General features: G+C 41.3%; 2 protein-coding genes across 5 annotated transcripts in view; both read right to left on the bottom strand.

The window, feature by feature from the left end:
* Positions 1 to 14,197, bottom strand: part of cacna2d1a (calcium channel, voltage-dependent, alpha 2/delta subunit 1a) — a 48,726-nt gene extending 34,529 nt beyond the window's left edge. For 3 of the 4 annotated variants that reach the window (XM_049760575.2, XM_049760572.1, XM_049760573.1), the window contains exons 1-6: positions 14,125 to 14,197; positions 13,403 to 13,493; positions 6,019 to 6,100; positions 4,225 to 4,341; positions 728 to 787; positions 460 to 495 (exon numbers count right to left, since the gene is read on the bottom strand). In XM_049760575.2, the coding sequence (XP_049616532.1) occupies positions 460 to 495; positions 728 to 787; positions 4,225 to 4,341; positions 6,019 to 6,100; positions 13,403 to 13,493; positions 14,125 to 14,182 (444 nt within the window). In that variant the 5' untranslated portion in view covers positions 14,183 to 14,197. Of the gene's footprint in view, positions 1 to 459; positions 496 to 727; positions 788 to 4,224; positions 4,342 to 6,018; positions 6,101 to 13,402; positions 13,494 to 13,572; positions 13,787 to 14,124 lie in introns of those variants that run through there. The other variant, XM_049760574.2, reaches the window with a different exon arrangement.
* Positions 14,198 to 19,207: 5,010 nt separating this feature from the next.
* LOC125992045 (protein piccolo-like) lies at positions 19,208 to 24,737 on the bottom strand. The gene is given in 9 exon segments (XM_068649544.1): positions 19,208 to 19,812; positions 19,876 to 20,021; positions 20,438 to 20,703; positions 20,798 to 20,939; positions 21,280 to 21,447; positions 23,146 to 23,383; positions 23,459 to 23,530; positions 23,857 to 23,950; positions 24,393 to 24,737. Coding segments are annotated over 9 exon segments (1,323 nt in total). The 5' UTR covers positions 24,446 to 24,737; the 3' UTR covers positions 19,208 to 19,668.
* Between the last annotated feature and the right edge of the window lie 81 nt (positions 24,738 to 24,818).

Below are 24,818 nucleotides of genomic sequence, written 5' to 3'. Positions count from 1 at the left end.
TCCATGGAGTCTGCCCCTCTAACATTAGTTCCTGAGTATATGAACACTACGAAATGTCATTTTTGTCTTTCCATTGTTATTGCGTGATTTCCAGAAGCAAATTTCTTCAAGCTTCGGCTAAAATTACATAATTATAATTTATAGCATCAACTGTTGCTTTATGACAAGCGGCTTACAGATCAATACTGAGAAATCTAAATGTGAGAGCGTAGAAGGGGTGTGTTCTGTCAGTCAAATACAGAGTGACAGGAGTGCACTGTGGGAGCGCGCGCTGCTTTCCCACCGCGACAGCGCACGGGAATGAGATGCCGATCCCGGCTTATCGGAGGCGACAGATGACGTCCGAGGCCACGAGGGGAGGAGGGGTGGGCAAGTGGAGTGTGCTCTTGACACATGAATGCGAGTAAAAGTTCACCAAATACACAATAAAGCCACATAATACTTCACTGTTGTACTCACGTCGTCTTTGGCGTTGTAGTAGACGATTTTGTCAGGCTGCCGGAAAAAAGGGAGTCAAGGAGGAAATGAGGGTTAGAACAAAATATGCATTACATTTGCAAAGTGTTTTTTTAATGCTAATAATCTCAACGGTAAAATGGGGGACAAAATATGATTTGTCACCATTTAAAGTGGCAGTAACAGGGCCAGAGGCTTGACAATTGCATATTGAAATGAAAATACAACACAATATGCTGTCAATGTATTGGCAATGACTTCAATAACTCACCTCACTGTTGACTTGCCATTCGTGACGCATTTGTAAGTCTTCCGCCCTTGATGCCAACCTCTAAAACACAGAAAAATTCATATAAGTGTAATAATTTGGATGAGCTCTTGTAGTGGCCAATGAGTACATGCTATTATTAACCCCCCCCTCCCCCCCCCCCCCCCCTCCTCCTCCTCCTCCCTGTACACCCATTGTACTCGGTCCCGTATTCGGGCATAATGACTTGGTTAATAGGTTTATAATGCGCCCATCTTTTAATCTGTACCCGGTCCACAAAGGCGGCGTACTATTAATTTCCCACGGGATGCACTCAAATCCCGAGCCAACTGGTGGGTTGAACGCTACCCAAGACTCAAGGCTATTTGTAACGGAAGTGAATTTAAAAAGAATACATTTTGCAAGACGGGTGGAAATGAAGATTATGAATTATGCAATCAGCCATCGTGTGGAATTTAACCAGACATCCAGGACGATCACAGCGTCTCATTGTGACTCGACAGACCACAAACACGAAACCCTTGAGCATTGTTTTTTTTTTTTTTTTTTTTTTTACTTTCCCTCATTCATTAAGCCAGTGTTCCACTTACATGTAAAATTACTCGACTAGTGAATAATAATAAAGTAAGCAGAAAAAAAAAAGTCTCCTCAATGGAAGTTGCATAATTCATTAGCAGTGAGGCGACATGGGTGGCACGTTTAAGTGACGTTTGGGCTAAATTGGTCACCCGCTCAAAGTCGACGCTGGCACGAGTGCAAACAACTTTGCCTCTTGGCTACGTTGGGCTCTTTGTGCTAAAAATGCCAAATTGTACTTCTCCGAGGAGACAAGTGAGACATTGCAACTAGAAAACACTCCCACACCAAACATATGCGCAAGCTATAGCTGATTAGCAGGCAAGATGCGCTGATGTGACTTCTCGACACAACCACGAAGCGACTCGGATCGGCTGTTGGTTCTACTTCCATTGAAAATTGCGAAAATATTATTTGAAAAAAAATAAATAACCACATCACTTTGAATGTCTGCTAGCTTGATGCTAACACACAATGCAATCTCCGGGCTAACAAACATGTTGACATAATACAATACTATAGCAATACTGAGTTATACGTTCTTACTAAAATACTACTAAATGCCTTCTTACTGAATACTAAAATAATAATCTTTATAAAAAATAATATTACTGTAGCTTACTGGGCCATTTAAGTGTGAAACTCTTCACTTGTGTCTGTATGACTGTGTATTATGCTGCTCCCTGGTGGCCAATGTGGGCTGGGAGGAATTGCTAAATTAAAAATGGATTAATCAGTTGATTTTATCAAATAATCGATGAAGAGGATAAAAAAAAAAAAATGTTTTCCATTCTTTTATTCAAATGTGGGACATAATTTCAAATAGATTGTGCAAAAAAAATATGATTGAGTTCATGCTTTGCTCCATAACATACGAATACAAAAATTATCTAAATGATTAATTGGTTATCAAAAATAATTATCGGTTACTTTAATCATAAATTAGTTGTTGATTAATCAATTAATTGTTACACCTCTATTCGTTTACCGTTAATTTCAATGAGGAAAGATTTTTTGTATATTAAAGTTGTTTTATATATAAATTGTCATCGCAAATTCTCAAACTGCACGTCAAGACAATAATGCTAATTGAAGTTGATAAACTGTCTTTCATAATAATGCATGGATCTTTTGTGCGTCATAAAATCTGACCATCTTTATTGTACTACATATTAATGTATTGCTTTAGTTTGTAAAAAAAGTATACACGGAAAAAGGACCTTGAAAATATAATCACATATTAAATCACAACTGCAATATTGCGATAGTTTTTCTAAATTGTTCGAGATGTGTTTTGTTTTGTGTGATTTTTTTTTTTTTTTTTGCTGCCTGGCAGGAATCCAACCGACTCTGCTACTACACTACCGTTGTGCTCGCTTGTTTTCTGCCTCTCCCAAAGGTAGCGCCTTGCAAGTAAACACAACCCCTGCACCCGTCTGTACTTCAAAGCGCCCCCCCCAAACAGCTGCCACCTGCCTGTCGATGCGCAGGTAGGGGAGGGGGGGAGGGGCTCAGGAGACCAAACCCCAAGCATCTGCTGTTGTTGTGACTGGCAACATGATAATCACATCTCTCTCGTGCTCTCCTTGTGCGACACGGTAGTTTAGTCGTGTTTGTGTACGTGTACGGCGCTTGTGATGTAGGCGTTCTAATGGCTAACGACTCACGGCACGCCGGCGAGTGTCAGCCTAATAACGCACGCACATCAGGGATCGGCGACTTGGCTGTAATTACGCGCCACTACACAACGCACAGCTGAAAGGGCCATTACTCAAGTGACACCCTAATGAACACTGCAAAGATTCACCGGGCAACTTTTCGCTGGTGATTAACCGCCGAGGGAGGATTCGGCGTGTTTATGACGCGGGGTTGCCTAGCGACTGAGGGCGTTGTCATGGTAACCCGCTGCATCCGTGGGTTAAAAAAAAAAAACGCAGGGATTCGCTTGGCCTGGCAACCTGCACGTCGGAAATGAAGAGGCGTTCCATCAACGGCGAGCCACACCGAGAACAAGAGAGGACACCGACTGTGGCCCGGCCTGTGGTGGGAGGCCAAAGGCTTTTTCGGATCGAGTGCCAGCACTAATGCAGTCCCAGACCTTAAAATAACCCCGATGATTATTCAAAGAGCCCCGTCTTTGTCTGACATCCTCTCAGGCTGTTTGTCTGTCTGTCCCGGTTTGCGTAGGCGCTCTCGGCAGCCATGTGAAACTGGTGGACGAGGTTCGCTCAAGGTGAACGCAACAGGAATTCAAGTGGTCACTTGTAGAGAATAACCTTCAGCTTGCCTCAAAGACAAAAGTAAGATGATAAAAGAGTCTCAATTACATGACTAACAAACACATCTGGGGATCTATGACCACTTGCCTCTTTTGGGGTAAAAAAAACAAAACAAAAAAAGACACAGACCTATTCCATCAGGAGATGTCAACCGCGGGGGCCGTCAATCTGGATAAGAGTGACTCGTCAATAATAAATGAGAACAGTCGCAGGAGTCAGAGGTGGCCTGGATATTCGTGTGCGGGTCCAAGTGGATTAAGGTCAAAGCGATGAAACAAAATGGCCTTAAAAGGGTGTCGGTGTGTTTGAGCACATTCATAATGAACAAGGTCGATACCAATCTAGGGAATTAGCGATAGGACAGAGAAGTGGTTAAGATGACGGTGGGTGACAAAAACGGAATCATTGGGGGACATTTGAAACAAACTGAAAAAAAAACCCAGCATCTAATTAAAGCTTTATTGCTTCATCAAAATGTAATTGTCGCCAAAACGCTCGACTGGATTGACGGGTGTAATTGATGAGAAGGTATCCATGGAAACGGGGTAAGGGGTGCTTTAATTGGGTATCCCTCTGGTGTTTGGTCGTGAGTCAAATCTCACCGAGCACCAAAACAAGCAACATTTTGATGGCAATACCTCTCACCTCGAGGGCTTTGGAGCGGCTTTCCAGCAATCCCTCGATGTTCCTGGCGGCCGTGGACACGAGCTCCTCCACGCGGTTGGTCTCCACGCTGAAGTGCGTTTTATGTTTTTCATAGATCTGGTGACAAAACAATGGCAGAGGTTAGGGTTTTTTTTTTTTTTTTTTTTTTTTTTTTGCTCAACAGTTAGCATCTTGAATTTTTAGTTTTACAAACGCAAATTTTTAGTTTCACTTTTCAGAGTTACCGTATTTATTCTAATTATCGCCCAAGGCGATTAATAGAGAACACTTTTTGTCCGATCGCCAAGGGGCACTTAAATGGGCGATATGTACATTTTCTTTATGTAGTATGCAATACCTGCATCTCACTGGTGTTCTTAACACTAGAACAGTGGCTGTTTTGATCTACCTCTAACAATTGACGCGCCATCGATGTGACACGTTACCGTCGCAATTCACATGTTGCGTACGTCATTTTATCGCGATCGTCTTGTTCGATCGCACGCCTCAATAACGTAATTGTGTGAGGATATTGCATTGGAGTGATCAGTGTAATTGTATCATAGTTTATGGAGAAAAACAATTTAAAAGGGACATTCGACGTGCTGTCAAATCAGTCATATTTAAACTTGCGCAATGACGTCGGCATGCAGTCGCGGAGGAAAACTTAAGTTTTGGGGGGAATTTTTAGCAGCATGGGCGATAATTAGAGGTAGGTTTTTTATTTATGTCATCGCTAACACACACTGGGCGATTATTAGAATATGGGCGATGATTAGAATAAATGCGGTATTTCGTTTTAGTGGTTTCTTATACTAACACAGACACACACAGATCCCCTTTTTGAGGGTTCAACGATACTGGAAGTTTATTTCAGTCATTGCTGACCAACAAAAAAAGGTGGCGGCAGTGATTGAAAAAGACATATTTAGCTCGCTGTGGAATATGCTGGAGTAAAAGAAGCGAAAGCAAAGTGCACAAATGACAAACCGAGCCAATTATTTTGCAGCCTGGAGGCCTTTTCATTGTCCGACGTTCACGACGGCAAATGCATGGATCGGTTCTTCCCTCTGGGTGGTGAACAATATGAAAGACCACCTCCACAGCAGAATTGCGATGTTATACCTCGGACTGAAACTATTGACTCTTTTATGTATTTTTCTAGGACCAGTTTTAGTTGGGTTTGATGCCATTTCAAGTAATGCAGACATCAGAGTGGTTTTTGTGGCTATTTGCCAAATGGTACCACCAAATGGACATGAAATTGAACCCAAAAAAAAGCTGATATTTTGTGTTTGGCACTCATCATAGCTGTCACAAAAAGTTGGTTATGTCACAGTAGTTCGGTTGAGATGACAGTTTTTCTTTTAATCCAATTTCTTCATTTTTTACAGAATGCGTCGAGGGACTTGGGCAGCCTCCAAACAATTTTTTGGAAGAACTTCCTGATCTTTCGGCCAAATTTAAATTCACATTCAAACCGCCCCCTTTTCAACTTGCTGAACAAGTTTAATGCAGTATTAAAAAGAATCAATTCCATTGAAAGTTTGACATGATTTTTCTTGGAAGTGACACGTGATTGCAAGAGTACACTATTATTAGTATTAGCTCGTCAATCAGTACAGTCTACAAGGATGAGATGAGGTAAAGTGCAGCATTAGCGCTAATGAGAAACGTCTATATATAGAGTTGTGGTAGAATGCATATGAGTGAAGGTCACTCAAAGAGAGCTGAAGGATGATTAACATAGATATTCACTTTTTTCTTTGCCTGACTTTGATTGATGCGACTCACCTGAGTGAGACTCTGAATGCCGCTGGCCTTATCCGTTAGCGTGGTCAAGTCCTTTTGCATTTGATCCACCCATTCTTTAATCCTGAGGACACATCAAGCACACTCAATTAGTTCATCAGTCCACTGAATTGAAAGACATTTGTTGAGTATGTCCTCACGGCATGACAGTGTACAGTATGCTAGCATGTATTGAAGGAGTAGCGTGAAATAACAATGTTTAGCCAAATGAATGGGTTACACGTGCATTAAGGCGAGAGCTATTCATAGATGGCAGTGTGACTGTCACGCCCCAGGGGCGACGGGATGCCGGGGCCGCCTAATGTATTCTTCTCAAAAGAAATGAGAGGACACACAGACCTAACCCTTCACAAAAAGCATAAGAGGGTAAAAGCATCAGAAGGTGTTGCGTTTGGAAAAAAAAAATCTAAAAATGTCCACTATGAGAACTGCTGGCTTGAAATAAAAACATTTATGATGACACACCTGGCAAACCTTGTAGTGCTGACTATGAGAACTGCTACCTAAAGATGGTAGTGATTATTTTGAGAAATGCTAGCTACAAATATTACAATTAACTATTAGAACGGCTCAATAAATATATTAGCAATGCATATATGCGCTGCTAGCTAAAACTTTCACATGGGAGATTTTTATAGGATTCACTCTGAGAATTACTCACAAAATAATATATCACCATAAGACCTGTTAGCTAAAAATATTAGCACTCTTTTTTTTAGAATTGCTAGCTAAAAATATTAGCATTCAACAGCATACCAATAGCATTACTATCAGAATTACTAACTTAAAATATTACCATTTGCTATGACAGCTGCTGGCTAAACATTAGCATCCACAATGAGAACATATTGAATGTACCCTATGAAATGTTAAAATGAATTATTCATAATCATAAACATTTATTAATATACATGTTTTGCCTATATCCAAAAGACCATGCAAATATGCCAACAAATCTCTCTTCGCTTTTGACTGACAAAATTGATAAAAAATACATGACTGACTCCATAATGAAAATTAACCTCGTCTCCCGCCCACATAATGAGTGCCAGTCTTTTGACCTGCTATGTTGGGGAGGGGTCTTTGACTGACCGTGTATCTTATTTAAATACGGTGTAACGCGAGCCGGCCATTTTTAGCCTTGCAGGGTGGACAGCTGCTTGCTGCTGAGGGCAGATATAGGATGGACAGTTCTGTCAGCACATAATTCCCGAACAGCGTCACGGTGGAATTATGTCAGGGTTCAGATGTCAAATTCCCATGTTTTGGTATAAATAGTGAACAGTTTTGGGACTCGGAAAAACATAAAAAGTTGAGTGTTGTAATACTAAATGTAACATCTCAAAGCACTTGTTTATTTCAACAGGCTCAATCCAGAGTGGACTAATTAGCCACTTCCCTAAATAACCATCAACGCCGCTAGCTTGTGCAACAACGGGATGTGCGACTTCCCCGGTAGACGCTGATTGTTGCGAGAGTGCACAAAAGGAAACCGTTTGGCTTTTAACAAGAATTTCCTCAGCTCTTTTTCCGCCTGCCCCCGTCGGTGGAATTTCTTCCTAGGCGAGATCGGGACGGTGACAATGTGGGAAAGAATGGACCTAGCGGCTACGTCTGTATGAAAGTTACATGTCCTTCACCAAACCGTTAACACTAACCCCTAACCCTTTTAAGGTAATGAGGTGGGTGTAGCTAATTAGTGTATGGGTATTCGAGCTTAGGGATTTTTTCCACATACATAACATATAAAAGTTGATCGAAACATTTTCCAAGGTTCACCCACAGAATACAGGACTCACCTGGTTCCACCACCACGACCTCAGCAGCCCGGTTTATGGACAGTGGGTCGGTAGCGATTTACCCGACTCGTAAACATTCGCCCCCCCACGAATGAACACGGTACTTTCAAAAGCTAGATGCCACATCACTGTGCGCCATCTTGTTTCTAAGCTGACAAAAAACATCTCAATATCTTATCAAGGGATTTCTACTCCAACAATCTCATATTCAGAGTCCAGTGCTTTTGATGTCATGGAGCCAGTAAACTATTTTTATGTTCCCGGCAGGTCCTGTGGGGGACGGTCTGAAACCTGAAATCCTCGTATGATAGTTCTAATTGAGACGCTTCATCAGTTGTTGGAGAGTGATGGGGATGAAAGTAGCAGTCACTTAGGGAATTGCTAAAAAGAGCTCAGACCAAAAGGCATCCAATTTGGGGGAGACAAAAACACGGTATTTGTTTTCTACCAATGTGACCTTTTCATTTAAAATGAGTCCATATAATTAAAGCCAATTTTAGCAAGATAAAACTAATAAGTTACCATAAAAAGCTGCCATGTATCACCATGGGACAAGCAACGACATCTATCTTTTGTATTAAGGTCAATAACACCGTAATTGCCGCCTTTGTAAACGTCTCACGGCCTTGTTATCTTCCCAGATGGAAAACAAATGATGTTCTTCCGACAAATCAGCCGAAGCGGAGGAGCCAAGCCTAAGCTAAAACCAGACGGTTCCTATCATTTAAGGAACAAAAGGGTGTGTGGGCGGCTGTCTGGGGAGAAGGTACAGTGACCAACCTACCTTCAAATATCAAGGCATTATGTCACCTGGGTCAGCGCGAACCCAATAGATTCAGGATAATACACGCCGTACAAAATGTCCCCGGTTGTGAACCTTAAAGGCCAGACTAAAGGCTAGTATCCATAGCAAGCACCCTGCTTGTTTTGGATTGGGATACAAAGTGTTTAACTCACTGCCATTGACGGCTATGAACGTCAAAGATCCATTTTAACTGGGCTGGCAGTGAATGAGTTCTGTCAAATGTGAAAAGTGCCTCTGTGTTATCATCTTTTCAGGCCTGCAGCCATTTTTGGCTTCGCTCTGCAACATACAAAAACACACCATTCCTGCCCATGAGCATAATTATAGAACCCACCAACCCAGTCTACCCCCCTTTTGGTCAAAATGTCCAATTTACGCCATGCCTACACGTTAGTGCAGTGGTGTGGACTTGTCCCCTGATGTTCGAGCACTGGTATTAAGCGCTACTAACGCTCCATTATGGGAAACTCTCGGCGAAGCCATCACACACCGTCAAGAGCGCCACTTTTCTGTTGCACACCCCACGAGCACCTCAGAGAAATTTTAAGCACTTAAACGCCTCGAGTGCCTGACGAGATGCCTTAATGGGATGCACTTGAGCAGATATTAGGTGATAATAGCCTTTATTTACTCAAAGGATCTTTTATGGGGAAGCGACATGAAACTCCTGAAGACATTTTCAGGGACAAACTGTGGGCATGCTGTTTAAGTAAAATTTTGAAAGACAATGTCATTTTGTTTTTTTTGTTTTTTCGCAGGGCGGCTCGGTGGCGCACTGGGTAGCAATTACACAGTTAGGAGGGTGCGGGTTCGATTCCACCTCCGGCCCTCACTGTGTGGAGTTTGCATGTTCTCCCCGGGCCCGCGTGGGTTTTCTCCGGGCACTCCGGTTTCCTCCCACATTCCAAAAACATGCTTGGTAGGCTGATTGAAGACTCCAAATTGTCCCTAGGTGTGAGTGTGAGTGCGATTGGTTGTCTGTCTCTGTGTGCCCTGCGATTGGCTGGCAACCAATTCAGGGTGTCCCCCGCCTACTGCCCGATGACGGCTGGGATAGGCTCCAGCACGCCCGCGACCCCCGTGGGGACTAAGCGGTTCAGAAAATGGATGGATGGATGTTTTTTCGCAAAGAATGGGTATTGCTGTAATGTTCGAAAGCAGCTGTTAAGAAAAACTATAAGCTATTTTGTTTTGAAGTGTGGCAATTAATCACAGTGCATATACAGTAGTAACTAATATTAATTAAAATGTGACTTAGTTTTTGTTTAATTAGAGAAAACAAAAACAGGTAGTAGCACTTAAGTAAATATATGTAATGATTGCCCAAAGTGATACTAGCAAAAAAGTCAGGTGAGCTACGTGTGTTACTGATTTCAAGAGTGACGATCAATCACTTTGTAGAAATCTTAAATGTTACTAAAACAGCATTTAAAGGTTTAATTATCAATAGCAAAAATAGGTGCTCATTACCGAAAGCTGAACTCAACAAACAGTAAGGCACGTTACATGTTTTATTATTTTCAAATGGGATGACCACAATCACTTACTTACTGTATGTTTTTAGATTGAAATGACAGTGTTAAGTGTTACTAAATCTTTTTTTTTTCTAATAGTAAATTTCATGACAAAACCAAACAGAGCAGCTTCCTGGATCATGTACTGTATGACATCAAAGCATCCCACTGTACTACGACGACATAGTCGTAAATAGAAACCTCGTGGTGCCTTATATGCGGGTATACAGATGTGCTTCCTGCCATCCAAACAGCTGTTAGCCATTCCCCAAGTTGCCTTGGTAACGGAGCAGTGGAAAAATTCCCAGCGCACAGCGAGGGGACGTGAGGTACGCACGTGGCTTGCTTCCCATAAAAATCTGCCATGAGAAACTTTTTCAGCATACGACATCCAGCCACCCCTGCAAGGCCGGGATCTCGCTGACGCCCCCCTTCCTCAAAGACCGGGTCTCTTCTAAATAAATCCCACCAGGTTGAGACGGGGGGCAGAGGGGATTTAAGTGGGGGTGTGAGAAAGTCCATGAATGACTTTCAGTTGCATTTCTTTCCCTGCGACAAGTCGAATGAAGCTTGTAATGGACACACAGAAAAAAAAAAACAATAGAGTAACTGCTTGGGATCATCTTATGGTCGACTTTGTGTCGCCGTGTTCATCGTGCGACTCCACCCCTGTGCAATGTTGTTGTGTTCATATAAAGTGCCTCCTCACATTAAATTGGAGATTGCCAAAGACAAGACAGCGAGCAGAGAGGCATGGGCTCTTTAGCTGAGCATGAAATCGAGTTAGCCTTAAAAAAAAAAAGACAAAAGTGGGGGGGGTGAGTGGGAGAAAGGGCAGAGAGATCTGATTTGGAGCATCGATCAATACACGACAGTGTGCACGACACAGAGATAGGCGACTGTCTCGTCTTCTGTCATGTGTCCTCATTTCCCGGCCTACTGTGTGAATGATCTGTGGCACTGGGACTTTTCAGAGTGGATGAAGTTAACACATCTTCCCCCAGGCAAGAGAAGAAAACGGATGACAGAAGATGGACAGGAAACCGGGATGATGCACTGTGCCGAACACAACACGCGTCAACAAGATCCTACAGAGGAGATGTTGCCTTTTTGTGCGTGAGATGTGACAGGTGTGAACACCCACTTCGCATACAAGAGTACTATAAAAAAAAGTAATCTCCCGATTAATTAATAAAAATGTATTGTGCATTATTGAACAAAATATGAGCAAATACTATTTTTGTTCATTCAGGGTCCCCACTGTAGAATCTGTGACTTTGAATGTGTACGGCTTTGCAGGGCCTGGTCTGGTGAGTGACATGGGTGTCAGTGAATGAAATTGTAAGAGTTGATTGGCCCTTAACTGGCAAAACGTGCTTATTATGTGTTTGCTTTCTGATCATTTTGGTCAACTAAGTGATATTAGGGTAGGCTATATCAAAGATATGCTATCTCGTGTTGCCAGATATTTAGCTTCAGGGTTTCTTTGTAATCAAATTATTCATTATGGTTTGATTCATTGGTGCAACTCCAGACATATTATGAAAAAAATATACAGTAGAGTGGTCACAACAAAACTCACAATCTCATAAAAGTCAAAAGAAGAGCTGCATCAAAAATACTCTTTATATCCAAATAGACTTCCATTAACATTTTATCAATTACTTTCTTGAACCTGGCTTACACGTTTTGTCAAGCTGCTACCAAAAAATGTAAATATCCGAGTTATAAATAATAATATTAATAACACAAGCTCACCATGGTGAGTGCCCACCTTGCACGACTGAGCCACGGATCAATCCACTTAGCGAAATATACTCTGCAAGTCTGACATCATCGTGCTCGGGCCATTAGGCTGAGTGCCACGGTGGCTCACCACCACTAGCGATGAGGAAAAGGGCGGGACGGGATGAGGAAGAAGAACAAGGGCGGTGATGGCTTGGAATCATCCGGAACATATTTTTTTTCTAAGCCTGTTGATTTGGCTTTATCAGTTCTATGATCAATCACAGCAACAAGACACACTTAGATGAGTTTAATAAGTGAGTGAATTTTGTTTATATTCCACTTGCTGTGGGTGGAGTCGTATCCCAATAGTTTTGTCCACAAATTTCCAGTTGTTTGTGTTGTGGTAAAAAACACACCTGCGCACTCATATTTAGGTTTGTGGGTCAAAATACACAAAACTCAAGATGCACTGACACTCATACACAGCCATAGACACAGCAGTGGCGGAGCTATTTGGTAGCTAGGCATGAGTCATGTCCACTCTCGAGTACTCATTGGCCACCCTTCATCTAACATTTTGACACCTGTGACTTTCCTGTTATTTTTCACAAGGATGCAGTATTCTTAGATCCCTATATCCTCTAACACAAATTATAATAACTATATTTGAAGAATAAAAATTACAATTGATTTGAATGCTCACTTAAAGAATCTGTCATCCACAGTCATGGTTTCATTAAATAAAATGTGCACATACATTATTACATATTACATATCTTGGTCAATACATTTGTAACATTCCAACAGAACAAAGTAAAAAGCAACATTTAGAATTAAGAAATAAAAGATTTAGTCATTGTCCTTTTTATATTTTATTCGAACGAACGGGCCATCAATCGTAGTCTATGACAAGTGATCCACCGATTGTCTGTTAGCTAACTAATCAGCGCATGAGGGTCTGGCATTATTTAAGCTCAGCAAAATGTTGCTTTTTAATGAGACTTGATTCTGCTTGTATTATGCGTGTGTTGTGAAAAGTTCTGGATATGTGTTAATTTTACTTCACTTTGTCTGTGGATGGTTTGATTAACAACGAGAGGGGTCAGGTGAATGCTGACATATACATCTGTGCATGTATGCATGCTAACACTCAGATTTTTTTTCACCCTGGCCACCCCATTAAAAAAATTCTGGCTACGCCCCTGACACAGTGCCTTTCTGTCTGTCAGTTTATTTATGTGTCCAACAGAAAAACACAGAGGTACACTTGTTTTTTAAAAAATAATAATACATTGTTTATGGGTCCAAATTAACACACACATCACCAGAATATTACGTGTAGACAAAGTTGTCACACATCAATATAGCCATGCATGATCACCCCTGTGCAGAAAATACCCCCCCAAAAAAAAAAAAAATCTGATTTCACAAGTTGGGTGTCCTCCCACCACGATGACATGTATTGCCTCCTTCCGGTGAAAATTTATAGACAAAAAACAACATCTCACTTTGGTACTCACATGTGCTCGTTGGGGAACTGACCAGTAGACACGCAGGACACGCTTGAGAGTAGCAAAAGTACGCACAGGCAGTAATCCATCGCGGGGAACGCTGAAAACAAAACAAAAACAAGAAGGGGAAATTAAAAAATGAAAGCAGCGCCACAAATCCACGTCGTCGCGTGTCCTGCCTTGCTGCACTCGTCCGTCAAACGTGTGCTCACACAAACGCGAGACAAATCTCTCCACACAGCCCGCCCCCCACTCCCACAGTTGATGCTCGTGGGCATTCCCCCCTTTCTTTTTTTAGTGTTACACTGTAAGAAATACGGGACTGTGGGCGGGGACACATGTTGCATTAATAGTCACTTTAAACATTACAACACGCCCCAAAATTAAAAACATTTCAACTAAAAAAGTAGAATCAACTTTGACTTTTGAGAATCAGTCATATTTAGGCGACGGGAAGTAAAATTTCCAGAAGCTAAACAAAGCTAAGCTAAAAAAAAAAAAAAAAAAGCTAAGCTAAGCTAAATACCATGGTATAGTAGGAAAACACCAAAACAGCTTTTTAAATAATTTTAACCCTTTAAAATTAAATGTATGTATATAACATCCTCATAAACAAAAGTAATATGTTGTAAAACCTTTTAAGACAACTTAACTACTTAGGGTTTTTCCGACTTTCTGTTTCTGGGTGTTCACCTGTTCAGCAAACTCAATCAAGCTTTGACTCCACCCACCTGTCGAGGGAATCGCCCATCTTTCGTCGTCATAGCAACGCTTGTGCGCATGCGCCATCTCTACGCACAGCCGATCCACACCACCGTTGATGCTTCGAATTTAAAGAGTTAAAAATATGAGTTCTTATCAAGAAAAGAAAGTCAAAATAAAGTTAGTTACATAAGGGCAGCGGTCAGCGGTTAGTGCCAGTAAAATTGACCTTTTTGATGTTTTTAAATGTGAGCAAAGGCTATCCAGCATTTTGGGATCATTTTCGGAGTCACTGTGGAAAAATGTCAACGAGTGCTTTTAGAGTGCATCCCGGGTCATGTCTTGTCATATCAAATTGGATTCTTGGCCCAAAATAACCTCAATGTGATTTCTCTGCATCAAGCTTAGTAGAAATAGACGGATGCATGCATTCAAATTAGGGGCATGGTTGCAAGCGAGAATCTCGAGAAAATGTTTGAATTTTACTGCTCAAACCGTGTGACAAAGAACTAAGATTAAAGTTTGGAAAAAATATACAGTGATCCCTTGCTACTTCGCGTTTCGTTTATCGCGGCTTCACTACATCGCAGATTTTTTTCCCCCAAATTAAAAACACATTTAAAAGTTAAAATAAAACTTCTCTAAATGAGGAAACATGTCTAACCTTTAGGACAATGTAGTATTGCTCCAAATGTTTGTTTACATTCCTTTAGAAGTCCGTTTTCGCGTGTTAGCACGATCGCCAATTAGCATATTTCCGCTAACTCGTTAGCCTGCCCAGTACTTCTTGTTGGTGCCCGTACTTCGCGGATTTCACTTATCGCGGGTGGCTTTTGGAACCAATTATCCATGATAAACGAGGGATTACTGTATATATATTTTGAAAAAAATTGTCTCCTTTCAAATGGACTGTGATTTAAATATTGTCAACGTAAAAAGTGATTTTCTTTATTTGAATTAGAAAAAAGTAACCACAACAGTCAACGTTTAATCTTTTTCTGCATCTGATTCACTCACGTTTTATGTTCAGATTCTGTCTGGTTTGACGCGTCGCATGTGACACTCTCAGTGTTGACTTGATCGCTATCAGACACGGACATTTTGGAGGTCATCTTGAAAACAAATATTTTAAAAAGCCAGATTTCAGCTTCTGGTCTGTCGCCTCGTTGACATGTAAGCAATAGCGAGCTCGTGTGTGTGATATGACGTTTCGTCTCAGGACGGCGTTGGCCTCACTCGGCCCTCGCTTGGTCCTGCCTGCTGACTGATCGCATTACGGTGAGGCCGAGCCATGTTGTCAGGAGCAGAAAGTTTGGGTCGGCCGGCGGCATCCAGTGACAGGAAGCCGGCTCACGGGCGGAATCGGAGGCGATTGGACATGAAGGCTTAGTGCCATCCTCAATGCTAGCTTGCGGAAATTACAACTATAAGCATCAGTTGGCGTCCATTTTGGATCCAATGTCCAAAAAAAAAGACATGTCTGGTTGATTCTTGTCATTATGATCTTAAACACGAAAGAAAATCCTCAGTGTTTCCATCGTGTTTATCTGTTCTTCAAGCCACTGTCACGTTTTCAAGTAGCGTCTTTGAAGGCAATGGAGAACAAACATCTTTAGAAGTGCAGATCAGAAGAATCAATCAGAAAGAAAGAAGCTAGGATGAATGACAACGTAGCAGACATCAAAGAGAAGACTGAACAGAAAGGTTCTTTGATCCAGTCTTGACTGTTATATTTCCAGATCTCAATCTCAAAAATGACCTTCAAAGACTGGAATATGCTAATGTTTTGGAGTTCGGTCCCCAAAGTAAAGGTCATTTGATGGAATTTCAATTGATGGCTTGGATTCATGGCGGCAAAGCCCAACAGGTGTTGGTTGACAAATAAAGCATTTTTTCGAGCTCTCAAAGAAATGAACATACAAATGAAGTACTTTCACCCTCTGCTGGTGGAACTCTAGAAGTGTGCTCTGGAGATACTGTTTGGTCCACGAGGGCAGTTCCTGGTGATGATCCAGAATCCTGGAAAGGAAAGCTCAATTTAAATGTCTCTATTCTGTCTTTTTTAGTTTGCTTCTTCTTACTTCTATTTGAAAGAGCTTTCATGGGTCACAGATCAATCAGTAGTCCATGGTGAACCTATGTTGGGTTTCCACATTGAACCGGAAACCACTTGGCACCATCTTCTGGTCAAATCCTGTTACTTCATCTCTGTATAATTAAAAGAGCAGCTGTGAAATACTCACCTAATCTTTGAAATGGAGAGAAATCTTATCCCAACACTAAAGACTGCCTATAACCACCTGGAATATCTCTAACCCTGAATCCTTGGAAGAACCTCTAACCTTACCTGTAAATCCCCGATAAAACTCAAATCTTACCCAAAGCCTCTGAAGAACTTAAATCACTAATTTGTAAAGTGAATTGTATAATCTTCTTATCCTACCTCCCAAAAAAACTCAAAAACTCTGTAATCTACTTCTGACCATCAGAAACTACCTCTAAACTACTCCCCTGCCCTAACCCCTGACTATCTGGAGAATCTTAAACCCTACCCAAATCCTCTAGACAACTTGAAAACCTATTCTACAATCCACTAAAAACGCAACCTCTAATTTTATGAAGATCTTTAAAACATGCCTCTAGCCCTCAGAAAAAAATGAAATCCTACCCCTATGACTCATAAGAACCATGAAACAAGTCTAATCCTCTGTAGAGCACATAACCTACTTTCCATTCTTGAATAAATCTGTAACTCTACTCTTCAACTTCAAAATGTTTTTAATAAGAATTTCTAATCCAATCCAACTACCTGGACCACCCGAACCAAATCCTCTCCAAAACCCATCTTGAAACACTACCCTAATTCTGTAAAGGGTTTCACACAGCCTGTGGTTCTCAGAAGATCTTCAAGTCCTATATCTCCTCAGAAAAACCTCTAATCCTGTACCTATGACTCTGAAAAACCTCTAACAAAGTCTATCCCTCTATCTTGAACCGTACTCTTAAACTTTACAAGAATTTACAACCCTAATCCCTCAATATCTGGAGAACCTAAAACCCTGCGCAAAAACTCTAAGGGAACTGCCTTAATTAAAAACTACCGCAATCCTCTGAAAAACTTAAAATCATACTCCTTTCACCTATTCAAACTATCTCAAGAACCTAAAACCCAAATCCTACAAAGACCCTAAAACCTCAAATTTACCCGAAGAACAACAGTCATCTGTAGAACCAAAAACCCTTCAACACTATTGTTCTTAACACCATCCCCCAGCATGACCCCATCCCCAAAATAACAACGCAACAAGCCCGCATTTGTACTCATATTTAATATTTAGACATGGGGCGGGCGACAGCCATTTTTTTTACATCACAATTTGCATAATTCATCAATACCTCCTGTATACAATCACAAAACCATGACAGTATAGATAGATTTTTTTTTCTCTGTTTACTTACAAGTGGAGGGGGGAAAGAATTGGATGATCATCTTTGTACAGTCAGCATATATTATCAATAAATACCCTCGCCCCCACCCTCACCCATAACATTTTGTTCTAGATCCTTCTCTACATGTCACTTTCTCTTTTTTTAAATGTATTCATAATCATAATCTGGACACAAAAATAGTATGAGCCATCAACATGCAACATCCAGTGTGAACACAATGACGATTCTCCTGCGACTAATCGAGCTGTTCAAGTGTGTGTGCGTGCGTCTGTGTGTGTGTGTGCGCTCACACTGTACGGTACTGACCGAGAGAAAATCAAGTGACTGCACACACTGGTCTTTTTTTCCCCTCTTTTTTTGTTGTCCATTAAAAGACCTATTGCTCCCGAAGCCTGTATTTAAAAAAGATGACGTATTTACACGCTTAAAGGTGTGTGTGTGTGTTTGTGTTGATATTCCTAAAGACAGACCAAATGACATGCATTGAATTGAAATGAATTATAATTGCACACTTTCGGTGACCTTAAAATCAAGAAGTCTCTTTTTGGTCATTGCTGGAAATTAAGCGAGAAAATGCAGGGAGGCGTTTTTTTTTTTATCAGATTTCTCTGTAAACGGGAAAAATTCTCTGAGTTTCAGGCCTTTGGAACTTAACTTTGTAAACAAGCACTACAAATATGCGTATCGAAGAAGCACACCCAATATGTATTGTAAACATGAACCGTCACACGGGTTAGAAATTAATGTAAAATTTACATAAATTATGAAATAAATGTAATTTTTTGTCATCCTTTCGACCACTGTTGTTGAAAAATTTAGATATGGCACACAAAAAAATGGTCCTAAGGGCAATAAGTAACAATTTCGTGCCAGTAAATAAGAAATAAACGTCAGGATGAAATTTGGTATTTCAGTCATTCACAGTTGGGAAATCAATAGTTTCACTACATATAAATAATACCATTAAATGGCGACGAATATGTCCAAAAATAATAAATATAAATAAATAAATAAATAAATAAATGTCAATAATATTAAAAATAAATATATACAAATTCATTTATCATCCATAACCTGAACCCCTTATCCTATACTATAAAATGATGATATAACATTAAATGGCAATAAATAACATAAAAAAAGAATAAAAAATAAAAAATAAAACCAACAATAAAATGTGTCACACTTTCATATATTAAACTTTCTTTTCAGGACAACGGAGACGTGGTTGCCGTGGTTACTTGTCATGGTTGCATAGAAAACAAATTTCCTACTTACAAAAAAAAAACAAGAACAACATTTCCAGAACACTATGCGTAATATGTTAGCAGTGGCTCAAACCATTAAATCTCACCTGTTTTTGCCCCACGTAAAGTCGCTTTTACATTCGAGGAGGAAAAGTGCACAGACACACAACTGTAAATTGTCTGTGGGGGAACTTCATAATCGTTACAATCAATCAAGACTTGATTGTCTGTGATAAAAATCAATATATATACACATATATATATATATATATATATATTATAAATACACATATTACATATATATATATGTATATATTACATATATATATATGCATATATTACATATATATATATATATATATATATGTATATATTACACATATATATATATATATATATATATATATATATATATATATATATATATATATATATATATAATGTATTCCATATATTTCATCATGCCAGCTAGGACATTTCGTGTACAATAACAATATATGTGGCACCAGTTACTCCAATTTCATACAAAGCAATATTCTTAAATAAATAATGATAGAAGTCTGTTTGCTCAAGTGAAAGAAGGTCCCCGAAGTAGAATGCTAGGTAGTGCGTGTTGGATATATGACGTCCCGTTCTTGCGCACATGAAGAACCGATAAAAATTTTACGTTTCCTTCTAATAGAAAAATAAATCAGAGTCCTCATTGAGTCAAATGCTTTCAAAGGGAGTGAGTGAGCATCGACTATACATGTGTGTCCCTGTATTTCATGTGTGGATTACGATGAGTGTTTTGTACCTGCTTGCTTGCGTGGTCCACTTCCTGCTCCTGTAAGTGGAATAACTGTATTTACCCCCGCTCCCCCCCTTGGGTTCCACCTAGGAGTGGATCTGCGCGCTGCTGGCGAGCAGTTTGTGCCAGCTCACCACACGCTTGCGCAGGTCCACTTTGTCCAGCCACACGTAGGCCTCGCCGATCAGCGTCTTCTTCATGAACTTGCCGCCGTTGGATACTAAGAAAAGCTGGGAAGGAAAGCGGCTTCGTTAAAGCTTTTTGTTTTTAAAATGGCAGACGGCGCTGTTTACCTGCAGGGAGTGCCCGGCCGGGTTCATGCAGAAGCGAAAGGTCTCGTTGAAGGAGGGCTCGCGGTCGTGGCGGCACACGCGCGTCTTCTTCTTGATGATACGCTTCTGGGTGGCGATGTTCACCACATACAGCTTCACGTAGAGGTCTGCACGGGCCGGAGCACAGTCAATATTTTGAATTTTCAGGTTTTTTTTAAAAAATGGCAAAATTACATGAAATTAAGGCACATTAAATAAATAAATGTACGTTTTTAATTGGCTTAAATAAAATATGATAAATATTTAGAATATTATTTAATATTTTATTGTTAAAAGCACCAGCATTGTCTCCAGTAATAATAATTATCATAGTAATATTAATAAATACAAAAATAAATACATAAACAATAAAGGTTACTTTATTGAAAATAATTGATTAAAACGCCCACTAATGAAAGAAATTGTGAAATACAATATTTTATAAAATAATTAACTTTACTGGCATTTGGATTAAATTTTGTGAATAATCTGACTTGCCACTTTGCTGGAATGCCGCAAAAGAAATGCACCCAAAAGAATTTACCAGGCAGGTGATCTGCAGTCTTGAACTTGTAGGTGATATTGCGACACTGCAGAATCTCCAGGACCAGGTGGTCTCCCTCCGTCCTCACTTCTTTCTTCAGCGCAATCTTGATCTCACCCATCACCTGTGACTTACCTGCACCAAAACAAACAAACAAAAAAAAAGTATTTATATAATGTATAAATCAAGTCAAGCAGAAATGAATCTTACTGTCAGAATCTCCCATGGAGGATTTTATCCCATCAGTGCCATTTGGAATTTTCCCACTGAACAGAGAAACATCAATGAATAAAAAATAAATTGTTTTTACTATAAATATGAATAACAAATCTTTTTTTGAGTTGAAGGCATGTGACTCACAATCGGGGCACCTGGAAGATGGCGCTATCCACCTCGTTCATCTCCGCGTCCTCGTCCAGCAAGCTGTAGGCGCTGCCGCTCAGGCCGCTGTCCAGCGAGGCCGCCGTCATGGGGGCATCGCCCGACCTGTAGCTGGCGCGAGCTACGGGACACAGTCACATCGTGAGCCAAATATCTTCCAAGGGGAGGACAGCGACACTGGACGGACAAACTGGTAATGAAAAGCACGCTAATGAAACATGGACGACAGACAACACGTGTTATGTAATGCACATGAGATCAATTAAGACATCATTAGTCTTGGTTATATTTGTTTTGCTAATTTGCTGAGCAGTATCCATGGCGACGGCACACTGACTCACGAAAAAAAGTGTGCGTCTCGCTGCATGGATCTCAGCCCGCTGTCCTCTTTGGTTTCCCTGCGGGTTAGTAGCATCCTCTCACACCACAGGGAAGGGAGGGTTGTTTTGTTTTTAGCTCACCTCGGGCAACGTAGGGCCTCTCCTCCGACACAGCTTTCCTGAGGGTCAGGTGACGACCTTCCGCTCTGCTCCCATCGGCCAGCGACGGCAAGGCGGGCGGGTAATCGGATTGGCCTCTCTGAATGGTGAGCACACCGACTACGCTGTGTCTCTGGTGGCCTGGTAGGCCTGGGGGTGGTCATTTTGGTTGTTTGGGAGGGAGGGGGCGTTGTTTGGGGGGGGCAAGGGTGGTCCAACCAGAGGATACAACGTTCGAGGATCCAAGTTGAAGATGGGAAGAGGAGGAAGATGGAGATTTGAGAGAGAGCTCTCTTCAAGTCCGCTTGTCTGTCAATCACATGCACATGGGTGTGCGGCTGCTGCAGAGGTGCATTGTGGGTCCCGGAGTTTTTTTCAAAAGAATTTAAAAAAAAAGAAAGGAGGGGGCTACATGCACAGCCTTCAGGAGGAGCCGCAGATATGTTTTTAGTTAAAAAACAAGACCCAGAAAGGGGAATTCTTCTGAAGTTCTCATTAAAGTTCAAATATATAATCTATATATACGTATATGTGTGTGTGTGTGTGTGTGTGTGTGTGTGTGTATATATATATATATATATATATATATATATATATATATATATATATATATATATATATATATATATATATATATACGTATATATGATTAAAACATTTAAGGGGTTTATGTCGCTACAATTGGTCAAGGTGTCTCTATAAGTTCTGGCGTCTAGTGGCGCGTTTCTGGAGGTGACAACTGTGAGGTGCCAAATCACAACTGAAGTGAACTTAGGGGAGGTTAAAAAACAAAATGAAAGATAAGAAAGAGTCAAACTGAAATAAAAAAGCCTGATGAGTGCGAGGCTGCCATGCTGCGCTGGCGTTTATTTGCGCCTTGGTTTACTTGGCTGGAGGCGTTGCGGCGGTTGTGGCGGTTGTTGCTGCTGCGTCGGCCTTGTGTCAGCCATTGTTGTTGTTGTTGCTATGGCAACGCCTTGGCCGCTCCCAGCACCGCCATCCTGATGGCGTTGTTGCCATGCGGCGTTTTTGGAGGAACGCGGGCGAGGTTGCGGCACATGTCCGCGGCTGGGGCTTTGGTTCTGGCCCTCAGACGGGGACGGCTTCGACCTGCCAGGGCTACTGTGACATTTCTCGAGAGGGGGCACCGGCGTGTCTAAAACAATGACATTCACCAAATTAACAAAAATAAAAAAAGTTGCCTAAACGGGCTATGGTATGAGACCAATAAGACAGAATTTAGACTGACTTGTTTGGTGCCTAAACGGGCTGTGGTCCAGGGCCGTTTTGTAGAAACTGAGATTATTTCGAACCGTATTTATTATTCCAAGGACTAACAGACAGTTGTTTTACCATGAATATGTTATGTAAACAAACCAAATGGATTAGATTTAGGAGCTCCGATTTGTTTGCTGCCTAAAGGGGCAGAAACCTTGAAGGATTCAACGTTTGTTTTAAAAAAGTCATTTTCAAAACAGGCAACAACTTTGAAGGATTTAAATTTAGCATAAAAACCTTAATTGCTTCGTCCTAAAAGAAACTAAAAAGAAAAAAATACAAATTAGAGACACATTACAGGGCCAACTTATCTGTCGCCTAAACGGGTTGTGGACCATTTTAAATTGATTTTCATTGATTGCATCGAGGAGGTTACCAAAACAGGTTGTCTGCTGCCAGACAATTTTGAAGTATAAGCGGAACTAAAGCGAGGCCTTAGAGCTGAGTGACCATGGCAACCAAGAAGACAGACCATGGGAAAGCAAAAAAGCATGACGCTGAAGCTACGATGATGGGAGTGCAAACATCAAGCAGGAGGTGTGAGTGAGCGGGAACACGCGTTTCTCCTACCCTTAGCCGGATCGGGAAAGATGCCGTGACTTCGGCTCTTGATCACCGATGATTTGGGGGAGTCCTGCTCGTGGGCGGAGCCAGCGGTTTTAGGGGACGAATGCTGCGAGGTGGTTTTGGAAGAGCCGTGTCGGCTCTGGTGGGAGCGGCGGTGGTGCTCCCCCTCCGTCTGCGCCTTCAGGGGGAGCCACCGAGGGACGTTGTCCAGCTGGCCCGTGTTGGACAGGTCGATGAGGACCTGGACATCCATTGTAGACTCAAGTGATGAAACTGAAAAGGAAAATAGGAAGCAACTGGAGGGATAATTACTTACCTCTCCAAGGAAATCATTGGAGGAACATTTGTCGTAATCCCACACGCTCACCTCCAGCGTCTTTTTCCGCAACTGAACGCAAACAGTAAGAATTAGAAAACTGGCTAGCAAAAATTAAGCAGTTCTAAATTCTGAAACTTCCTCAAGTTACAGTAGGATCAAAAAGATTGCGTTGTAATGCATTGAAGCAACCACTAGGTGACACAATTAATGCAGAATTTATCCTTTTTAAAGCCTTGAAGTCTTGAGGTCATTTGGAGCGGACAGCAAATTCAGGCCCGACTTGTTTTCTGCTAAACGGGCATGTACGAGACTATAGACAATATTTAATGTTTGTTTAAGTGGTTTTGTTACGACTAGTAATTCTTGAAGCAAACATTAGGGAAGACATTTTCTACCTGCTCCAGGTGGATGTTCTTATAGATGACTGTCTGGTTCCACTCAGGGTTGAGGCTCTTGCCCGCGTGTTTAGACCTCCTCTTGTTTTCAGCACTGGTGGGCGGGGCATAGCAAGGGGAGGGACACACCATCCGTTTCATGACTTACACATTTAAAAAAACAATAGTGCGACAAAACCCATGTGAAACTAGGGGCGGACGAGGGGTGAGAATGGACGAGATGCACATCATTAGGAAACTTGCACAAATGTGGCGTGCGTCGATGGCAGGGTTGGAAACGAGACGGCACCTTCCGATCCGGTCAGTTGCTAAAAGCTAATGCTCAAGGTAGCAATGTGATCATTAAAAAAAAATGTTAGCACGTTAGCGTGGAAAACTTTGTTGTTGTTTTTTGGAGTGGAGGGTTAGTTTGGTTAGGACAAGGGTGACCTATATTTGATCAGAATGAGCAGGACCACATTGTATTTATTTATTAATTTTTTACCTTCACCAAACTGACAACCAAGAAAACACAAATAGAATTGTCAATCACATACCTGGCGTTCTGGACAACCATGACCTGACTGAGAGGGGGGAGGGGGTCCAGCATGCATTAAATATAGAGAACATACAAAAAAAAAAATCAATAGTCAGAGGGAGTGATTGTGTGACGTGTGGGGGTTGGGGTCTAGTTTCAGTGTCAAGAGGGAAGTGGGGGCATGGCACACTGGCCATTTTATTAGGGACACCTGCACCAATGAGACCCAATACAACAGTGCAATTACAATGAAAATGGCGCTCGTATTTCAGCGTTACTGATTTTTTTTAACACCTCGTCTGATGGCCGAAATACAAAAGGAGCATTTGCTTAATTCTACAAGCCTGATTGAAAAGATATTTGGACTCACCCTCGTCCCGGCAAGAGGTACACCTTAACAAAGGGGTCCGAGTAGCCGTTGTTGTCACGTGGCGCTAGGTTGCGC

Source organism: Syngnathus scovelli, chromosome 22 (assembly GCF_024217435.2).
Source record: "Syngnathus scovelli strain Florida chromosome 22, RoL_Ssco_1.2, whole genome shotgun sequence".
NCBI classification, from domain to species: domain Eukaryota; kingdom Metazoa; phylum Chordata; class Actinopteri; order Syngnathiformes; family Syngnathidae; genus Syngnathus; species Syngnathus scovelli.
The sequence above is the reverse complement of the archived record's forward strand: the minus strand, read 5'-3'. Positions and strand labels throughout refer to the sequence as shown.